Raw genomic sequence first — 20,540 nt, forward strand, 5'->3', positions numbered from 1 at the left:
TTGACACGACAAGCTCCGTCCCTGGACACCCCATTCATGGCAGTGTACAATGGATGAATTCCTCTATCGGTAACTACTATGAACTAAAAGTTTTATTGAACTGTAGCAGCATTGGCAGTGTTCTAATTTGTTCTGTGTTTCATTTAAATACATAATTTGTTACTGAGTTAAATGGTTTTTTATACATTTTTCAATATTTCCACAAAACTGGCTAATTAGGGCAGCCACTTAATTGGACCAAAATGCATTGGTCCCAATGTGTCCCGATTAACTGTAATCCACCATACTGCCAATCATCATTACATCAACTCTTTGGTTAAAGATGTTATCAATCTGAATCACAATGGTTTATTGAATTTGCTAAATGATTACTCTTTATTAAAATAACCTACTGGAGGAAATCAGGATGTCAAGCAGCATCGGGGGGGGGGGGGGGGGGAAGAGGGAGTGGGAGGGTAGAGGGAAGGAGAGGAGGGGGAGGGGAAGGGGAGGGGAGGGGGAAGGAGGGGGGAGGAAAGGAGAGGGGAGGGAAGGAGGGAGAGGGCAGGAAGTGGGGGGAGGCAGGGAGGAGGGCAAAACCTGTTGATGTTTTTGGACCACATATAATGCAAGGTTTCAAACCAAAACAGTAACAATTCCTGACCACCCACCACCCCACCCTCGCACAGAAGCTGCTTGACCTGCTTGTTGCTCCAGAATCTGTGGTCTCTTCTATTTCTAGATTTGCAAATCTAAACTTGATTGTTCACTTATGCTTATAACATGGACAGATAACTAAGGACATTTAGAGAGTAGGCCTGGGCTCTGCATTTGGACAGTTATTTGGAAACGAGATGCAGAACATCCAGATTCTAGCCTTCGCTCTGTGCTTAAAGGCCAGAGACGTTGACTGGTGATGAAGGAGATCTATGGATCTTGGGCTGCCTCAGGTAGGTGGGTCTCAGGATGTCTGTGTAAACAGGAGGCATGAGGGCCAGTCAGGAGGCATGAGATACTAGAGTTCAAGCCTGGAGCTCTGGGTCATATCATTGACTAATCCAGGATTCAATATTGAAGATCAAAGCCTGAACGTAGATATCAGAAGTCCAGAAGATAAAGCCCAATGGCCAGAGCCTAGAGACTTGGAGCCTGTCCCGGACTGGAAGGACTGTCCATGTGTGTGGGTAGGTGGGAGGGAGGAAAGAGGGCTTGTTTTGCTGTTGTTGTTTTGTTGCTTATTGTGTTCTGTGTTGTTCTGGTGAGCACTGTGGGCATGCTATGTTGGCACCTGGCAACACTTGCAGGCTGTCCCCAGCACATCCTTAGACATGTTGGTCATTAACACAAACATTGCATTTTATTATACATTTCCATATACATGTGATAAATAAATCATAATCATATCTTGATTACCTTTCACTCAAACCATGACCACAACATGCTTTATGCTGTATTTCATTTTTTAATATTTTCCTGTTACAGGAAACCTCATTTTAAAAGCCGAGTAGTACTTCTGCCATGATTATCATTAAAGTTATTATTTACTATCTTTTAAATGAAAATAATTAGGTTTCAATATTCCACAACTGCTCAAAACCAACAGCTATATTATATCAATATTACTTATGTCAGTTTGCAACAGAAATTTGAACCATTTTAAGAACTAGTAAGCAAATAGTATACACATGAAGAATTTAGAGCTCATCTTCGTACCTCGGCTGTGTTGATTTGAAGTCAACTAAAACTGTCTTAACCTCTTCAACTGAATTTCCATCTGATGGGGTATCAGGTGTTGTTACGACAACTACTTCCTCCACATGAACGCTGACATCTGGAGTAGCCATGTGTACAAAGTTGTAGTGAGTGGATGCCTATAGTTTTCCAGCTAAAAAGAAGGCAAAATTTCCACAAATTACTAAGCTTACAAAATTATGCATTGGTGAGTTATTTGAATTAACTGGTTGAGATCTAATCTAATGCTTCAGAGTCAATGAACATCAACCCTTGGCTTTGAAACTAAGGTGCATAATTTAACTATTTTAGCCAATCAACTAGCATTGAGGTATGAATTATGTATTTCACATAATTGACCAACAGATTCAAAGTGCTTAGTTAAAGAACTTCAACACACACTGAAAACACACAGAAGCCAATTTCCAGTTGGATACTTCCAGTAGTGTTTGCAAGGAACTGTGATCCTGTGAACTGTTTACCAATCCATTGAATCTAAAGAAAACCAGTACTGCAAGGTGAGAAATTTTCAAATGGAAGTAACAACCAGTGCCTCCCTTGTTGAAAACATTAGGTCAAGGAATCAGCATCATTTTTAATTACAAGGTTAATTTCAAAGGTTGCACATGCCCATTCTAAACTCTGCAGACTGCATATTAAAGTTTAACTGCCTGTTAATTGTAATAATTTTAGAGGTTCCCAGCCCACTCAATTCCAGCTGATAAACACATATCCATCATTATTAATCTCATTTTCCAGCATGTGACTCATAGCTTTCTGCCATACTGATTTAAGCATTCGCCTGTATACTTTTTAAAATGTTTGTTTCTGCCTCTGCCAAACCCTGATTCTGAGCATTCCAAAATTTAAGTATCCTCTGACGTTTACCACGACAGCCTGCTATACACCCCATGAGGTACTAAGTACTTGTTCACCTTTTAGCCTAAGACAGTTATAACGTCCTTTTTAATGGTAACTATTTCAAGAAATTCACCATCATCCTCCCTGAATTCTCTATAAAGTCTTAGTCAATACAGTACAGTAAAATTACAATAATGCACCATCTGACAACTAGGAAATCCCAAAGATGTGGCAACTCATCTCTGTTGGCTCCACTCTGCTTCCATTCACCGAAGCCCTAGTACACATTTTCCTTCTAACAAACCGGGATCCTGGCTCCCATGCTCTAACACATCAGAGGTTTACTGTACTCTAAAATTTTAAACCTCACCCATGTCTTCTAGTGCTATACACAGAATGTTCACTTGGTCCCAAATGGGCCCAAAACTTTCAAACAGTTATCCTTCGCTTAAAACACTAACAAAATGCTTTGAAATTCTCTTTAATATTATTTGCTGGCAATAAACATATGCACCTCCTGCCTACCCACTTCAGATTTTCCAATTTAATTTATGTCTCTAACAATTTCTGTATTTCTGTTATGCCTACCCCAATTTCAATTTCACTTAGTTGGGGTTGTAATAAGAAAGTTGAAAACCCTTACTAATATGTACAAATGCTCCCCTATCTATAGCTGTTTGGAGCCCATAGTACACTCACAGCAAAGCAATCACCCTCTTTTTGTTCCTAAGCAGTAACCATACATCTCTTTTGAGCAGCCTTCCAGCACATCCTCTTTTATTAAGAAGTGATGGTCTCCTTACCTAAAACTGCAATATAACCTCAACTTTTATGTTGCCTTCCACACACTTAACACTGGAATGCTGAACTGCCAGTCCTGTCTTGTCAACCAAATCTCCAATGGTAGCCCCAGTATCATATTGTCATGTGCTAATCAATATTCTCAGTTTATCTGCCTTACTAATCAGACTCCTTGCAATAAAAATCAATGTGATTTTAGCTTTGCATTCTTCTCAAGTTTGTACATAGTTCAAGATACTGAACTTCTATAATTCCTTCTATATTTGATTGTGCCTCCCCCACGAACTGTACATCTACTCTCTGCCCACTTCCCTGTCAAATTAGTTTAAACTCTCCCCAAATGCCCCACTTAAGCATCCCGCATGTAGCCAACGACCATTCTCAAGTGTTAACTAGCTTATGGCATCAGCAGGACTAATGTCACGTGGCTAATTCCATTCAAAGATGCCATCTATTACTTTAAATCAAAATAAAAACTGAAAATTCTGGAAATACTCGGCAGATCAGATTATATCTGTGGAAAGAGAAACAAGTCAAAGATTCTTCGTTGTAACTGAGGAAGTGTAAGAATTTTAAGTTGCAGAGAAAGCAAGAGAGAAATAGATGGAACAAATGTAAGTCATATGTAGGTTGTGGCCAGAATTCTCCAGGAGCCCTGTGATTTATAAATGAATGAGGGCAGTTTATCAGCAGCCAAACAAACTGGGGGACACAGTAAAACTGTGAAATACAGGTCGCAGTTTTTGCTGAGAACTAAAACCAAATGAAAATGGTTAGAACAAAAACTGCATTAATACTATGTATGCTTAATGAGATTGCAAAAATTGAGTAGTTTCCACACAAAAGAAGTTATTTGAAATTGTGAAATTTGATATTCAATCCCACAAGTTCCAAAATGCTTAAAGACAAGATGCTGTAACTCAACCTTATTTTTGTCATTAAAAACCATAAGACATTGGAGCAGAATTAAACTCTTCAGTCCATAAGATCATAAGACAAAGGAGCAGAATTAGGCCATCTGGCCCATCAAGCCTGCTCCGCCATTCAATCATGGCTGATCTTATTTTTCTATCTCCTCTTCAACCCCAGTTCCCGGCCTTCACCCCGTAACTTTTGATGCCATGTCCAATCAAGAACCTATCAATCTCTGCCTTAAATACACTCAGCAACCTGGCTTCCACAGCTCCATGTGGCAACAAATTCCACAAATTCACCACCCTTTGGTTTAAGAAATTTCTTCGCATCTCTGTTTTGAAAGAATGCCCCTCTATCCTGAGGCTGTGCACTCTTGTCCTAGGCTCTCCCACCACGGGAAACATCCTTTCCAAATCTACTCTGGCTAAGCCTTTCAACATTCGAAAGGTTTCAATGAGATCCCCCTATATCCTTCTGCACTCCAGCAAGCACAGACCCAGAGCCATCAAATGTTCCTCGTATCATAACCCTTTCATTCCTGGAATCATCCTTGTGAACCTCCTCTGGACCCTCTCCAATGCCAGCACATCTTTTCTACTACCAAAGTGCATGACCATGCATTTTCCAACATTGTATTCCATTTGCCACTTTTCTGCCCATGCTCCTAATCTGTCTAAGTCTCTCCGCATCCTACCTGTTTCCTCAACAATACCTGCCCCCTTCACCAATCTTTGTATCATCTGCAAACTCGGCAACAAAGCCATCTATTCCATCATCTAAATCATTTATATACAGCGTAAAAAGAAGTGGTCCCAACACTGACCCCTGCAAGACACCACTAGTCACTGGCAGCCAACCAGAAAAGGATCCTTTTATTCCCACTTGCTGCCTCCTCTCAATCAGCCAATGCTCTAACCATGTTAGTAACTTTCCTATAAATTCCATGGACTCTTAACTTGGTCAAAGGCCTTCTGAAAGTCCAAATATACAACATCCACTGCATCATCTTTATCTATCCTACTTGTAATCTCCTCAAAGGATTCCAAAAGGTTCATCAGGCAGGATTTTCCCTGAAGGAAACCAAGCTGACTTTGTACTATCTTGTCCTATGTCACCAAGTACTCCATCACCTCATCCTTAACAATTGACTCTATCATCAGGTTAACTGGTCTATAATTTTCTTTCTGCTGCCTTCCTCCTTTCTTAAAGAGTGAAGTAACATTTGCAATTTTCCAGTTGTCTGGCACCATGCCTGAATCCAATGATTTTTGAAAGATCATTTCTAATGCCACCATAATCTCTAACACTACCTCTTTCAGAACCCTAGGGTGCAGTTCCTCTGGTCCGGGTGACTTATGTACCTTTAAGTCTTTCAGCTTTTTGAGCACCTTCTCTCTTGTAACAGTAACTGCACCCACTTCTCTTCCTTCACGCACTACAACAGGCATACTACTAGTGTCTTCCACAGTGAAGACTGACACAAAATATTCATTTAGTTCATCAGCCATCTCCTTGTCCCTCGTTATTATTTCTCCTGCCTCATTTTCTAGTGGTCCTATATCCACTCTGATTTCTCTTTTATTTTTTAACATACTTGAGAAAACGTTTACTATCCACTTTGATACTATTTGCTAGCTTGCTTTCACGTTTCATCTTTTCCTTTCTAATCATTTTTTTTAGTTGCTCTCTGCAGGTTTTTAAAAACTTCCCTATCGTCTATCTTCCCACTAATTTTTGCTTTGTTGTATGCCCTTTATGCTGCTTTTACAATAGTTTTGACTTACCTTGTCAACCACAGTTGTACTATTTTACCATTTGAGTATTTCTTCATTTTTAGAATACACGTCATGTGTTGGAATACACATACACCTTCCTCATTTTCCCCAGGAAGGCACACCATTGCTGCTCTGCTGACATCCCTGCCAGCAGCTCCTTCCAATTTACTTGGGCCAACTCCTCTCTCAAACCACTGTAATTTCCCTTACTCCACTGAAATACTGCTACATGACTTTACTTTCTCCCTATCAAATTTCACTTTGAACATAATCATATTGTGATCACTGATTCCTAAGGGTTCTTTCACCTTAAGCTCCCAAATTGCCTCTGTTTCATTACATAACACCCAATCCAATATAGCTCACCCTCTAGTAGGCTCAACGACAAACTGCTCTAAAAAGCCATCTCTTAGACATTCAATGAACTCACTTTCTTGAGATCCATTACCAAGCTGATTTTCCCAATTGACCTGCATGTTAAAATCTCCCATTACCACCATAACATTGCCCTTTTGACTGCACTTTTTTTATTTCTTGTTGTAATCTGTGGTCCACCCCCAGCCTCTTTTGGGAGGCCTGTGTGTAATTGCCATTAACACCCTTTTACTTTTGCAGTTTCTTAACTGAACCCACAAGAATTCAATGTCTTCCAATCCTATGTACCATCTTTCTCCTGATTTGATGCCATTCATAACCAGTAGAGCCACAGCACCCCCTCTGCCTACCCTCCTATCCCTCTGATATAAAGTGTAACCTTGGACATTCAGCTCCCAACTACAACCACCCTTCAGCCATGATTCAGTGATAGCCACATCATACCTGGCAATCTGTAATATTGCACAAGATCATCCACCTTATTTCTTATACTACATGCATTTTGATACAACACCTGGAGTACCATATTTGCTATCCTTTCTGATTCTGCATCCCTAATGATTTGATACTCAGCCTGTTGGCTGCAACTAAGTCCCATCACCTGCCTGCCCTTCCTGACAGTCTGAGTGCATGCTACCTTTACTTTTTACAATCCATCCTTTCCAGAGTCCCTTCACTCCGGTTCCCACCCACCTGCCAAGTTAGTTTAAACCTTCCCCAACAGCTTTAACAAATCTGCCCACAAGAATATTGTACCCCTCGGGTTCAGGTGCAACCCATCACTTTTGAACAGGTCATACCTCCCCTAGAAGAGATCCCAATTATTTAAGAACCTGAAGCCCTGCCGCTGCACCTGCTTCTCAGCCACAATTTTATCTGCCAAACCATCTTGTTTCTATCCTCAATGACGCGTGGCATAGCAGCAATCCAAAACTACTACCCAGAAGGTCCTGCTTCTCAGCTTTCTACCTAGCTCTCCAAATTCTCTTTTCAAGATCTCATTGTTTTTCCTTCCTAGGTCATTGGTACCATTATGTACCAAGACAACTGCTGCTTCCCCTCCCTGTCCATTGAGTCTGCTCCACCATTCGATCATGGCTGATTTATTAGCCCTCTCAACCAAACTCTCCTGCCTTCTCCCCGTAATCTTCACCATCCCTACTATTCAAGAAACTATCAATCTCTGCTTAAAATATACCCAAGGACACAGTCTCCATTGCCATCTGTGGCAACGAATTCCACAAATTCACTACCCTCTGGCTAAAGAAATTCCTCATCTCTGTTCAACAGGGATGTTCTTCTATTCTGAGGCTGTGCTCACTGGTCCTGGACTCCTCCACCATAGGAAACATCATCTCCATATTCACTCTATCAAGGTCTTTCAAAATTCAATAGGTTTCAGTGAGTTCCCTCCTCATTCTTCTAAACTACAGCAAGTACCGGCCCAGAGCCATCAAATGTTCCTCATCTTTTAACCCTTTCATTCCTAGGATCATTCTCATGAACCTCCTCTGGACGCATCCTTAGATAATGGGCTCAAAACTGCTCACAGTACTCCCAAATGCAGTCTGACAATACCTTGTAAAGCCTCAGTATTACATCCTGAACTTATATTCTAGCCCTCTCTAAATGAATGCCAACATTGTATTTGCTTTCCTTAACAATGACTCAACCTGCAAGTTACACACTTTGTAACACACTGCTACTTCCTTGCCCTTTCTCCTAATCCTGCAGATTCCATGCTTCCTCAACATGAAATGCACCTCCATCTAGTTTTGTATCATCCTCACATTTGACCACAAAGCCATCAATTCTGCCATCTAAATCATTGACATAGAAGAAGAAAAGAAGCGGACTCAAAACCAACTCCGGTGGAATACCACGAGTCACCAGCAGCCAACCAGAAAATGACTCCTCCCCCCACCCCCCACTCTGCCTCCTACCAATCAGCCAATCTTCTATCCATGCTGCAATACCATGGATTCTTATCTTGTTTAGCAGCCTCATATGCAGCACCTTGTCAAAGGCCTTCTGAAAATCCAAGTAAACTTCCACTGACTGTTCTGAAGACTACAGAGAAGATGGGCCAGAGAGGAAGTGAAAGTAAATTAAAGTGACAGGTACTTAAAATGGAACCCACGCGTCTTCAAGGGGAGATGCAATAAGGAATTGGCAAGGTGTCACAGCACTGAAGTTGAACTGAAGAACGGCACTGCAAGGGAGAGTTGGACCTCGAGAGATTTTTTGGCACTGGATTACTGTGCAGAAGTTGAAGTAGAGCTGAAATAATTCCATCCACTGGAGGTCAGGACATCACCGAGTAAAAATTTTCAAAGGCAATTGTGTCAGAGTAATTCCTGCAATGACTGTCACAATTGAGAATATAGGTACAACGGCACAAGATATTCAGAAACCTAATATGAGTGGTCAGGTGAATGTAACTTTAAATGCTGTATCTATAACCTCAAATGGAACAACAGGCACCAGTCAATTCAAACCCACCCCATCGCTAATTATTACGAATTATATTTTGGTTTTAGTTGAGTTAAATAAGTTTTCCAAATGTAAATACAAAATTTCTTGAATATTTTCTTCTTTATTTGTAGTAATTTTAATGTATGGCAGAAACATCATTTGTGTTATGGATTCTAACAAATTTGCTGACTATTCACTTTCAAGGGCTCTTTATCTCTTGTTCTCGATGTTTTTTGCATATTTACTCATTACTATTATTTCTTATTATTTCTTATTGTTTGTATTTGCACAGTTTGCTGTCTTTTGCACACTGGCTGAACACCCAAGATGGTGAGAATGTGGAGAGTGTAAGGGGTACGTGTAGAAAGTGGGGACAAGGGGTAAGTGTAGCAAAGTATGCGTACAGGACTGAGGGCGGAGTATGTAATTGAGGAAGCGTAGGAGGACAGAGAACAGGTAATTAAAATAGAGTACCAGATGGACATGGCAACCACAAAGAAAGGGAACCTTGCAACCGCAAGGCAATGTGTTTGGCAAAGTATCTGAGCTATATACCTATTTCGAGTGTTTTGCTTGTGTCTATACTTATTCCAAGTACTTTGCTTGCGTCTATGCTCATTCCGAGTATTTCGCGTGCTTAACAATGCGATAGCCAATCAATCGATGAATTTGAATCGGTAACCATATTTGCGAATGTAGTGCCCCGCTTTTGGGTATAAGTATGACCTCTGTGAGCCAACAAATTGGGAGTTGGCTACCTTACACCCGAAGTGCGTGTGGCTGAGAACTCCTCTCTGAATAAAAACCGCTTCAGAGGTAATTTCCTGTCTCTGGCATTTTTCCTCAACTGAGCAGGTTAATAATTTCAGTTGAACAATGGTGCAGTCTTCCATTGATTCTGTTATAGTTATTATTTTATGGATTTATTGAGTATGCCTGCAAGAATATGAATCACAATGTTGTATACGGTATCATCTATGTACTTCGATAATAAATTTACTTTAAACTTAAAAAACAATCTGGTCACTTAGAGACTGCAAAGAAATCCTAACCAAAGATAAATTTTATCACCACTTTAAACAGGAACACAGGTGGAATGACTTGGTTAATGAAAAAAAGTTCAGGTTTAAGTAACTTCCACCACTTCTGTCAACAATCTGCAAATTTTTGACACAATCTGTAAACGATACCCTGTTGTATTCATTTTTAGTTGTAAAATTATGTCCCAAAGACACAAACTTAGTAGACAGGATTTCGCCCAATGAGACTTCATAAATACAAATGTAGATCATAAATCACATTAGTATTAACATTATGAAATCATAATGCCTACTATATTTATTTCCCTAGCATTAGCATCATGACCAGGTAGATAACAAGAACTATTGGGTTACTGATGTCTCCATTCATAAACTATAATGCCACTCTTTTTATTCGATGAAGCGGAAGAAACCTCAAAGCAGAATTTGTCACATTATTGGAGTATCCTTAGATCAATTCCAAGTTTTTAAAACCAGATAGCTACCTCTCCCTCATGTAGAATTTCAAGATTTCTATTAGAAAAACAAGTATCCATGCATGTAACCCACATTCCAGGCTGACAATCCCCATTCTGCGTCCTCTATACACACATACAGAAATGAGCATTACAAGGAGACTCACTGTGCCACCAAAATCAAGTTTGGGATGACCATAGGAGAGTTGACAATATGCTTCTTTTGCCCACCTAGCTGGCCACAATTCAGGAGTGCACAGAAGTCAAGAGACAAGTTTGCCCTCAATGATTCTAAGGATTCTCAGCTTCAGGGATTACAAAATCAAAATATCATTAATTCAGCAATGCAACAAAATGTTGGAAGAATTCAGCCGGTGAAGCAGCATCTACGATCATGTGAGGCAGAAGATGGGTGGGTGGGGGAGGGAGAGATGATGTAGGGGCTTTATAGATGAAGGACTGAAGATGGGGGTGGGTGGTGAGGACATTGTGGTGAACTACATATACCTGTCTGGACATGCCCCCACCACCCCCACTGCTGACTGCTCCTGTGGCTCCTCCCACAGACCGTGGCTCCTCCCATAGACCCCGGTATAAAGGGGATTGGAGACACAGCCCCGGCCTCAGTCTCCAGGATGTAGTGTGGTGGTCATTTGCTGCTTGTTCTTTCTTCCAGCCAATAAAAGCCTATATCTCACTTCACGTCTCCAAGAGTTATTGATGGTGCATCAGCCATGAACAGACATACTGGTATAGGAAAGGGAAATCAAATTAAAATTGGTGGCTAAAAGGAGATCCTGGATTTTGCAACAGACAGTGCAAAGTTCTCAATGAAACAGTCCACAACATGGCAGGACTCTCCAATGTAAAGGATACCACACCAGAAGCACAGGTACATGAGTGTGACAGACTTCCAGATGTAGTGTCACCTCACCTGTAAGATTGTTTGGGGTGGGGCCCTGAATGGTGGTGAGGGAGGAGTGGGGCAGGTGTAGCACTTGTCACATTTGCAGGGATCAGTAGGAAGGGACAAGTGGACAAAAGAGTCACATAGCAATTCCTATGGTAAGGGGATGGGGGAGGAGAGAGCAAGATGTGTCTAGAGGTAGGATCCCGCTGAAGATGGCAGAAGTTTTTTAAAAAGGGAGAGAAAAACTGGGGAATTATAGACTGGTTAGTCTGACATTGGTGGTGGGGAAAATGCTGGAGTGGGTTATCAAAGATGTGATAACAGCACATTTGGAAAGAGGTGAAATCATCAAAGTCAGCATGGATTTGTAAAAGGAAAATCATGTCTGACGAATCTTACAGAATTTTTTGAAGATGTAACTAGTAGAGTGGATAGGGGAGAGCCAGTAGATGTGGTATATTTAGATTTTCAAAAGGCTTCCGACAAGGTCCCACACAGGAGATTAGTGTGCAAACTTAAAGCACACGGTATTGGGGGTATGTTATTGATGTGGATAGAGAATTGGTTGGCAGATAGGAAGCAAAGAGTGGGAGTAAACGGGTCCTTTTCAGAATGGCAGGCAGTGACTAGTGGGGTACCGCAGGGCTCAGTGCTGGGACCCCAGTTGTTTACAATATATATTAATGATTTAGACGAGGGAATTAAATGCAGCATCTCCAAGTTTGCAGAATGACACGAAGCTGGGTGGCGGTGTTAGCTGTGAGGAGGATGCTAAGAGGATGCAGGGTAACTTGGATAGGTTAGATGAGTGGGCAAATTCATGGCAGATGCAATTTAATGTGGATAAATGTGAGGTTATCCACTTTGGTTTCACGAACAGGAAAACAGACTATTATCTGAATGGTGGCTGATTAGGAAAAGGGGAGGTGCAACGAGACCTGGGTATCATTGTACACCAGTCATTGAAGGTGGGCATGCAGGTACAGCAGGCGGTGAAAAAGGCAAATGGTATGTTGGCATTCATAGCAAAAGGATTTGAGTACAGGAGCAGGGAGGTTTTACTGCAGTTGTACAAGGCCTTGCTGAGACTGCACCTAGAGTATTGTGTGCAGTTTTGGTCCCCTAATCTGAGGAAAGACATTCTTGCCATAGAGGGAGTACAGAGAAGGTTCACCAGATTGATTCCTGGGATGGCAGGACTTTCATATGAAGAAAGACTGGATCGACTAGGCTTATACTCAATGGAATTTAGAAGATTGAGGGGGGATCTTATTGAAACATATAAAATTCTAAAAGGATTGGACAGGCTAGATGCAGGAAGATTGTTTCCGATGTTGGGGAGGTCCAGAACAAGGGGTCGCAGTTTAAGGATAAAGGCCTTTTAGGACTGGGATGAGGAAAAACTTCTTCACACAGAGAGTGGTGAATCTGTGGAATTCTCTGCCACAGGAAACAGCTGAGGCCAGTTCATAGGCTATATTTAAGAGGAAGTTAGATATGGCCCTTGTGGCTAAAGGGATCGGGGGTATGGAGAGAAAGCAGGTACAGGGTTCTGAGATGGATGATCAGCCATGATCATACTGAATAGCGGTGCAGGCTCAAAGGGCCGAATGGCCTACTCCTGCACCTATTTTCTATGTTTCTATGTTTCTAAGCTACACAGAATATGTGCTAAATACAGAGGCTTATGGGTGAAAGATAAGGACAATAGAAGGATGAGGTGAGGGCAGATGTGCAGAAATGGAGAAGATTGTGGTGAGGGCAGCATTGACGGTGGTGAAAGGGAACCCCTATTTTTCAAAAAAAAACACCTCAGATGCTTTAGAATGGAGAACCTCATCCTGAGAACACATGCAGTAGAGACAGAGGAACTAAGGGAACAGCATTATTTTTACAAGAGACAGGATGGGAAGAGGTGTAGTCAAGGTAACTGTGAGAGTCGATAGGTTTATAAAAGATCTCAGTAGATATTCTCGTCTCTGGAGTTGGAGACAGAGAGGTCGAGAAAGGTAACAGAGGTGTCAGAGATGAAGCAAGTAAATTTGAGAGCAGGAAATCGACAAGCTCAGCATGGGTGCGTGAAGTAGCACCAGTGAAGTCATCAATATAGCAGAGAAAGAGTTGGGGAGTATTACCAGTGTATCCTTGGAACATGGACTGTTCCACATAGCCAACAAAAAGGCAGGTACATCTGGAGGCGATGCAATAACCCATGCTACATCTATGGTTTGGAGAAGGTGGGAGAAGTGGAAAGAGAAATTGTTGAGGTGATAACCAGTTCTGCTCAACAGAGGAGGATGGTGGTAGAGGGGAACTAACTGGATCACTACTTGTTCACATTTACAAAAAGCATTAGGCAAAAACAACATCATAAATGTAGAAAGACATCCCACTTTAACATCACAATAATGCAACAGTAAAATTGCTGTGGCTTTCCTGACTTCTTCTCACAATTAAGACCATAGAGCCTCTCACTACATTAATAAAAAGAAGTATCACGCGAAGAATGTGCCAGTGACTTTCTCACTTTTTGATGCAGCTTACATTCAATATTCAGTCTCTAGTAAGGCAGCATGACAGCTTGCCCCCTCCCACAGTTAGTTCTCACTGATAACAAAGGATGGTAGATGTCAAATCATGTAGTTCATGTCCATATCTTGACTTTCTCCAATACAACTTAATCCAGCTGCATGTGTATTTTAAGAAAAAAATATTCCCTTTGATCATTATTTAAACTTACCATAGGTTAACCTCTGTGTCCTCTTTACTCTTCTTTTCTTAACATTGCATTTCCTGAGTATACTTTTGATTTTTTTCCTCCTGCTGAATACTACCTTTTGTCTAATGACACAAGATTCGACTCTAGTTAAAAATCAAGGAACTTGAGTGCATTGGTACCAGCTGCTTGATCCGGAAATGCATCAATCTTTTACCTATGAATTGTATTCCTAGAAAGCCTGATCTTAGCTTGTATGCTCCACTAAAATGGTGTAATGGTGAAAACTGAACCTCTGATGTGCAAAAGTTTCTGTGTGGTTTGATCTATCTCATTAACTACTTTGTCCCCATGCCACGTGATACTTTGATGGGCAAATTAGCTGGAAGGAAGCCTCAAGAATGGGTGAGATTCAGCTTTCAGATTGTGGAAGCAGATGGGTGAAGATTTTTTTCATTTTATGATGCTGCAAAGATGCAAAGCTCTAGTTGGTAGGAGAGGTACTTATTAGAATTTCTAATAAATGGGCACATGATAAGGATGCCCCCATGTCAGCTACCCTGCAGAGTGTTGTACAGCCAGCTACATCATGGTTGACGCTCAGCTGGAGGGCCGAAGAAGTACTATAAGGATCAGATGAAGAATGCTTTAAGGAAGTGCAAGAAGAGACCCGAGGACCTGGAGGATGCTGCAGCTAACCGTATCATTTGGCGACAGCTGTGTAGGGACAGGGTTTGTATTTCTGGAGATGGAAAGAACAACCAGAAGACAGCAGAAGAGAGCCAGGAGAAACGCAGCCATGGTTGCCATCACTACTTCCACTACCACATATACATGTCCCACCTGCAATAGAGCTTATGGGTCCAGAATAGGACTGTATAGTCATCAAAGATCTCACTGTTAAAGGAGTGGATGATGTCATCAGATTTCGATGGATAACCGAAGACACCAACAAAGTGAAAGAGCACTATACGGGCTTTAATAAGGAATCTGACAAAAGTTCCACATGGTATGCTGGGCCAAAAAGTTAAGGTACACGAGAATCAAAACTGACTTACAGATAGGAACCCCAGGAGGGTGGAAAGATGCTTTTCTGATTGAAAGTCTATGACCTGAGGTGGACCACAGCAATCAGTGCAGGAACTCTTGGTTGTGATAGTTATTAACAACTTGGAAATGAACATAGAGAGTAAGATTATTAACAGTGCAGAATATGAAAATGTTGGAAATATTGTGAATAGTAAGCAAACTTGTCTAAGGCTAGAGCATTTTATGAATCAGATGGAAAAAAATGGATGGAGCACTGGTCAATGGAATTTGATATGGACAGGTATAAAGTGATACACTTTGACAAAACGAGTTAGAACATACACAGTACTTGGTAGAATAGTAAGGAAAGTTGAGGATCAGAGGCTCAAGTTTATAGTCCTTGAAAATTGCAACACAGGTAGATAGGGTAATGAAGAAGTCAATGGCATGTTTGCCATTGGTTGAGGTCTGGAATATAAAAGAAGAGATGCGATGTTGCAAATTTACAAAACAGTGATTGGACTGCACTTGCAGCATCAACACCTGTTCCAGTTGCCACAAAATGGAAAAGTTGTAGATATGCTGGAAGGTGCACAGAAGATTCACCAGGATGTTGCCTGGATTGAAAGAGTTTAATTTTGAGGAGAGATTGGAAAGGCTGAATTTGTTATCACTGAGGCAATAAAAGCTACAGATTGACCTGGTGCTGGTATATAAGATGCATATATAAAGTATAAGATCAGAAACAAAAACATGAGAATGAAAACTTCAAACTTAGAATGAAATTGAAGACTTAAGTGGTTTCTGAAAATAACTTTGCACTCAGTTATAGAAAAAAGAATCTGGGTATATGTTTGGCTGAAGACATTCGACCAGTGCTGCCAAAGCCTTTGTTTGCTGATGAATTTCAGGTTAAACCAACTGCAAAGCACTATACACATGAAGTAACCTATGCTTGTTAAGTAGCATAAGACTTGCAGAGAGCTTTAAAGCCTTCTTGATGTATAGAGTGTTCCAGTGTATAGAGATTGGACATCCATAATGAAAATAAGGGAATCTGGCCCAGGGAACTGAATCCTAATGAAGTGTCTCAGCCATAATGTAGACAGTTTATTCCCATCCACAGATGCTACTGAGTTCCTCTAGAATTTTGTGTGTATACACCAGCTTGTTAGTGTTGCTTTAGAATGAATTCAAAAAACACATCTTAATAGGTTTCCACAGCTGAGTTCAAAGTAGGACAGAAAATACTCAAAACACTACTTAGGATTATATGAAATGCTGAGAGCATAGTGAGATGCGAAAGAGACAAGACAGTGCAGCGTCACTCTGTTGCTTTTTGTCTCTGCAACAAGTATGCTCCTTGGAATATTGCTGGGGAGGGAGGGTTGAGACTTTCTGGGCACAGCAACAGTAGCCAGATTAGTGGCATTGAGACTGGCTAGGAGACTCAGCAGGAAAGGGAGAAGCTGGGCAGGGCTGTAGTGCTTGCAGACTCAATAGTTACAAGGCTAGACAGGAGAGTCTGTGGCCATGAATGATGCCAAGATGGTGCTTTGCGTCCTGGGTCCCAAGCAGGGATATGTTTGAGCAGCTGCTGAACATTCTTAAGAGAAAAAGTGAGCACCCAAAGGTCATGGTGCACATTGGTATAAAAGACTTGTGTAGAAAACATAGAAACACAGAAAACCTACAGCACAATACAGGCTTTTCAGCCCACAGCACTGTGCCAAACATGCCCTTACCCTAGAGCTACCTAGGCTTACCCATAGCCCTCTATTTTTCTAAGCTCCATGTACCTATCCAGGAGTCTCTTAAAACACCCTATCGTTTCCGCCTCTACCACCGCCGCCGGCAGCCCATTCCACACACTCACTACTCTCTGCGTAAAAAAGTTACCCCTGACATCTCCTCTGGACCTACTTCCAGGCACCTTAAAACTATACCCTAGCCATTTCAGCCCTGGGAAAAAGCCTCTGACTATCCACATAATCAATGCCTCCCATGATCTTGTATACCTCTACCAGGTCATCTCTCATCCTCCATCGCTCCAAGGAAAAAAGGCCGAGTTCACTCAACTTATTCTCATAAGGCATGCTCCGCAATCCAGGCAACATCCTTGTAAACCTCCTCTGCACCCTTTCTATGGTCTCCACATCCTTCCTGCAGTCAGGCGACCAGAAATGAGCACGGTACTCCAAGTGGGGTCTGACCAGGGTCCTATATAGCTGCAACATTACCTCTCAGCTCTTAAACTCAATCCCATGGTTGATGAAGGCCAACGCGCCGTATGCCTTCTTAACCACAGAGTCAACCTGCTAAACAGCTTTGAGTGTCCTATGGACTCGGACCCCAAGATCCCTCTGATCCTCCACACTGCCAAGAGTCTTACAATTAATGCTATATTCTGTCATCATATTTGACCTACCAAAATGAGTCACCTCACACTTATCTGGGTTGAACTCCATCTGCCACTTCTCGGCTCAGTTTTGCCTCCTTACAATGTCGCACTGTAAACTCTGACAGCCCGCCACACGATCCACAACACCGCCAACCTTTGTGTAATCAGCAAATTCACTAACCCATCCCTCCACTTCCTCATACAGGTCATTTATAAAAATTACAAAGTATAGCTGTCCCAGAACAGATCCCTGAGGCACCCTACTGGTCACCGACCTCCATACGGGATATGACCCACCTATGACTCTTCGCCTTCTGTAGGCAAGCCAGTTCTGGATCCACAAAGCAATGACCCCTTGGATCCCATGCCTCCTTACCTTCTCAATAAGCCTTGCATGGGGTTCCTTATCAAATGCCTTGCTGAAATCCATATACACTACATCTACTGCTCTTCCTTCTTCAATGTGTTTAGTCACATCCTCAAAAAATTCAATCAGGCTTGTAAGGCACGACCTGCCTTTGACAAAGCCATGCTGACTATTCCTAATCATATTATGCCTCTCCCAATATTCATAAATCCTGCCTCTCAGGATCTTCTCCATCAACTTACCAACCACTGAAGTAAGACTCACTGGCCTATAATTTCCAGGGCTATCTCTACTCCCTTTCTTGAATAAGGGAACAACATCTGCAACCCTCCAATCCTCCAGAACATCTCCCATCTTCATTAATGATGCAAAGATCATCGCTAGTGGCTCAGCGATCTCCTCCCTCACTTCCCACAGTAGCCTGGGGTACATCCTGTCTGGTCCTGGTGACTTACCCAACTTGATCTTTTCCAAAGCTCCAGCACATCCTCTTTCTAAATATCTATATGCTCAACCATTTCAGTCTGCTGCAAGACATCCCAACAATCGCCAAGATCCTTTTCTGTAGTGAATACCAAAGCAAAGTATTCATTAAGTACTTCTGCTATCTCCTCCGGTTCCAAACTCACTTTTCCACTGTCACACTTGATTGGTCCTATTCTCTCATGTCTCATCCTCTTGCTCTTCAAATACTTGTAGAATGTCTTGGGGTTTTCCTTAATCCTGCTCACCAAGGCCTTCTCATGGCCCCTTCTCGCTCTCCTAATTTCATTCTTGAACTCCTTCCTGCTAGCCTTACAATTTTCTAGATCCCTATCATTACCTAGCTATTTGAACCTTTCATAAGTTCTTCTTTTCCTCTTGACTAGATTTACAACAGCCTTTGTACACCATAGTTCCTATACCTTGCCATCCTTTCTGTCTCATTGGAACGTACCTTTGCAGAACCCCCTGCAAATATCCCCTGAGCATTTGCCACATTTCTTCCATACATTTCCCTGAGAACATGTTTCCAATTTTTGCTTCCAATTTCCTGCCTGATTCCCCTTACTCCAATTAAGCATTTCCCTAATTTGTCTGCTCCTATCCCTCTCCAATGCTATGGTAAAGGAGACAGAACTGTGATCACTATCTCCAAAATGCTCTCCCACTAAGAAACCTGACACCTGTCCAAGTTCACTTCCCAATACCAGATCAAGTACAGTCTCTCCTCTTGTAGCCTTATCTACATATCATGTCAAGAAACCTTCTTTAACACACCTAACAAACTTCATCCCATCTAAACCCCTCATTCCAGGGAGATGCCAATCAATATTTGGGAATTTAAAATCTCCCACCACAGCAACCCTGTTATTATTACACCTTTCTAGAATCTGTCTCCCTATCTGCTCATCGATGTACCACACACAAAATGCTGGTGGAATGCAGTAGGCCAGGCAGCATCTACAGGAAGAAACACCATCAACATTTCAGGCCAAGACCCTTCATCAGGACTAACTGAAAGATAGTAAGAGATTTGAAAGGGGGGGGGGGGGGATGCAAAATGATAGGAGAAGACCGAAGGAGTGGGGTAAAGCTGAGAGCCGGAAAGGTGATTGGCAAAAGGGATACAGAGCTGGAGAAGGGAAAGGATCATTAGATAGGAGGCCTAGGGAGAAAGAAAGGGGGAGGGGAGCACCAGAGGGAGATGGAGAATAGGCAGAGTGATGGGCAAAGACAGAATAAAAAGGAGGGAGAAAAAACTAAATATATCAGGGATGGGGTAAGAAGGGGATGAGGGGCATTAACGGGAGTTAGAGAAGTCAATGTTCATGCCATCAGGTTGGAGGCTACCCGACGGTATATAAGGTGTTGTTCCTCCAACCTGAGTGTGACTTCATCTTGACAGTAGAGGAGGCCATGGATAGACATATCAGAATGGGAATGGGACATGGAATTAAAATGTGTGGCCACTGGGAGATCCTGCTTTCTCTGGTGGGACAGAGCGTAGGTATTCAGCAAAATGGTCTCCCAGTCTGCGTCTCACCAATATATAAAAGGCCACACCAGGAGCGGAATGCAGTATACCACACCAGCCAACTCACAGGTGAAGTGTCACCTCACTTGGAAGGACTGTCTGGGGCCCTTAATGGCGGTGAGGGAGGAAGTGTAAGGGCAGATGTAGCACTTGTTCCACTTACAAGGATAAGTGCCAGGAGGGAAATCAGTGGGAAGGGATGGGGGGGACAAATGGATAAGGGAGTCGCGTAGGGAGCGATCCCTGCGGAAAGCAGAAAGAGGGGGAGGGAAAGTTGTGCTTGGTAGTGGGATCCCATTGAAGGTAGTGGAAGTTACGGAGAATTATATGTTGGACCCGGAGGCTGGTGGAGTGGTAGGTGAGGACAAGGGGAACCCTATCCCAAGTGGGGTGGCGGGCAGATGGGTGAGGGCAGATGTGCGGGAAATAGGCTTCCCACCGATCTCCCTCCTGACACTTATCCTTGTAAGCGGAACAAGTGCTACACCTGCCCTTACACTTCCTCCCTCACCACCATTCAGGGCCCCAGACAGTCTTTCCAAGTGAGGCGACACTTCACCTGTGAGTGGGCTGGTGTGGTATACTGCGTCCGGTGCTCCCGATGTGGCCTTTTATATATTGGTGAGACCTGACGCAGACTGGGAGACCATTTCACTGAATACCTACGCTCTGTCCACCAAAGAAAGCAGAATC

General features: G+C 42.3%; 1 protein-coding gene across 3 annotated transcripts in view; it reads right to left on the minus strand.

The window, feature by feature from the left end:
- Positions 1-20,540, minus strand: part of gmeb2 (glucocorticoid modulatory element binding protein 2) — a 65,782-nt gene that overhangs the window by 37,350 nt on the left and 7,892 nt on the right. For 2 of the 3 annotated variants that reach the window (XM_059980536.1, XM_059980537.1), the window contains exon 2: positions 1,693-1,864. In XM_059980536.1, the coding sequence (XP_059836519.1) occupies positions 1,693-1,823 (131 nt within the window). In that variant the 5' untranslated portion in view covers positions 1,824-1,864. Of the gene's footprint in view, positions 1-1,692; positions 1,865-20,540 lie in introns of those variants that run through there. The other variant, XM_059980538.1, reaches the window with a different exon arrangement.

This window comes from Hypanus sabinus, chromosome 9 (assembly GCF_030144855.1).
Source record: "Hypanus sabinus isolate sHypSab1 chromosome 9, sHypSab1.hap1, whole genome shotgun sequence".
NCBI lineage: Eukaryota > Metazoa > Chordata > Chondrichthyes > Myliobatiformes > Dasyatidae > Hypanus > Hypanus sabinus.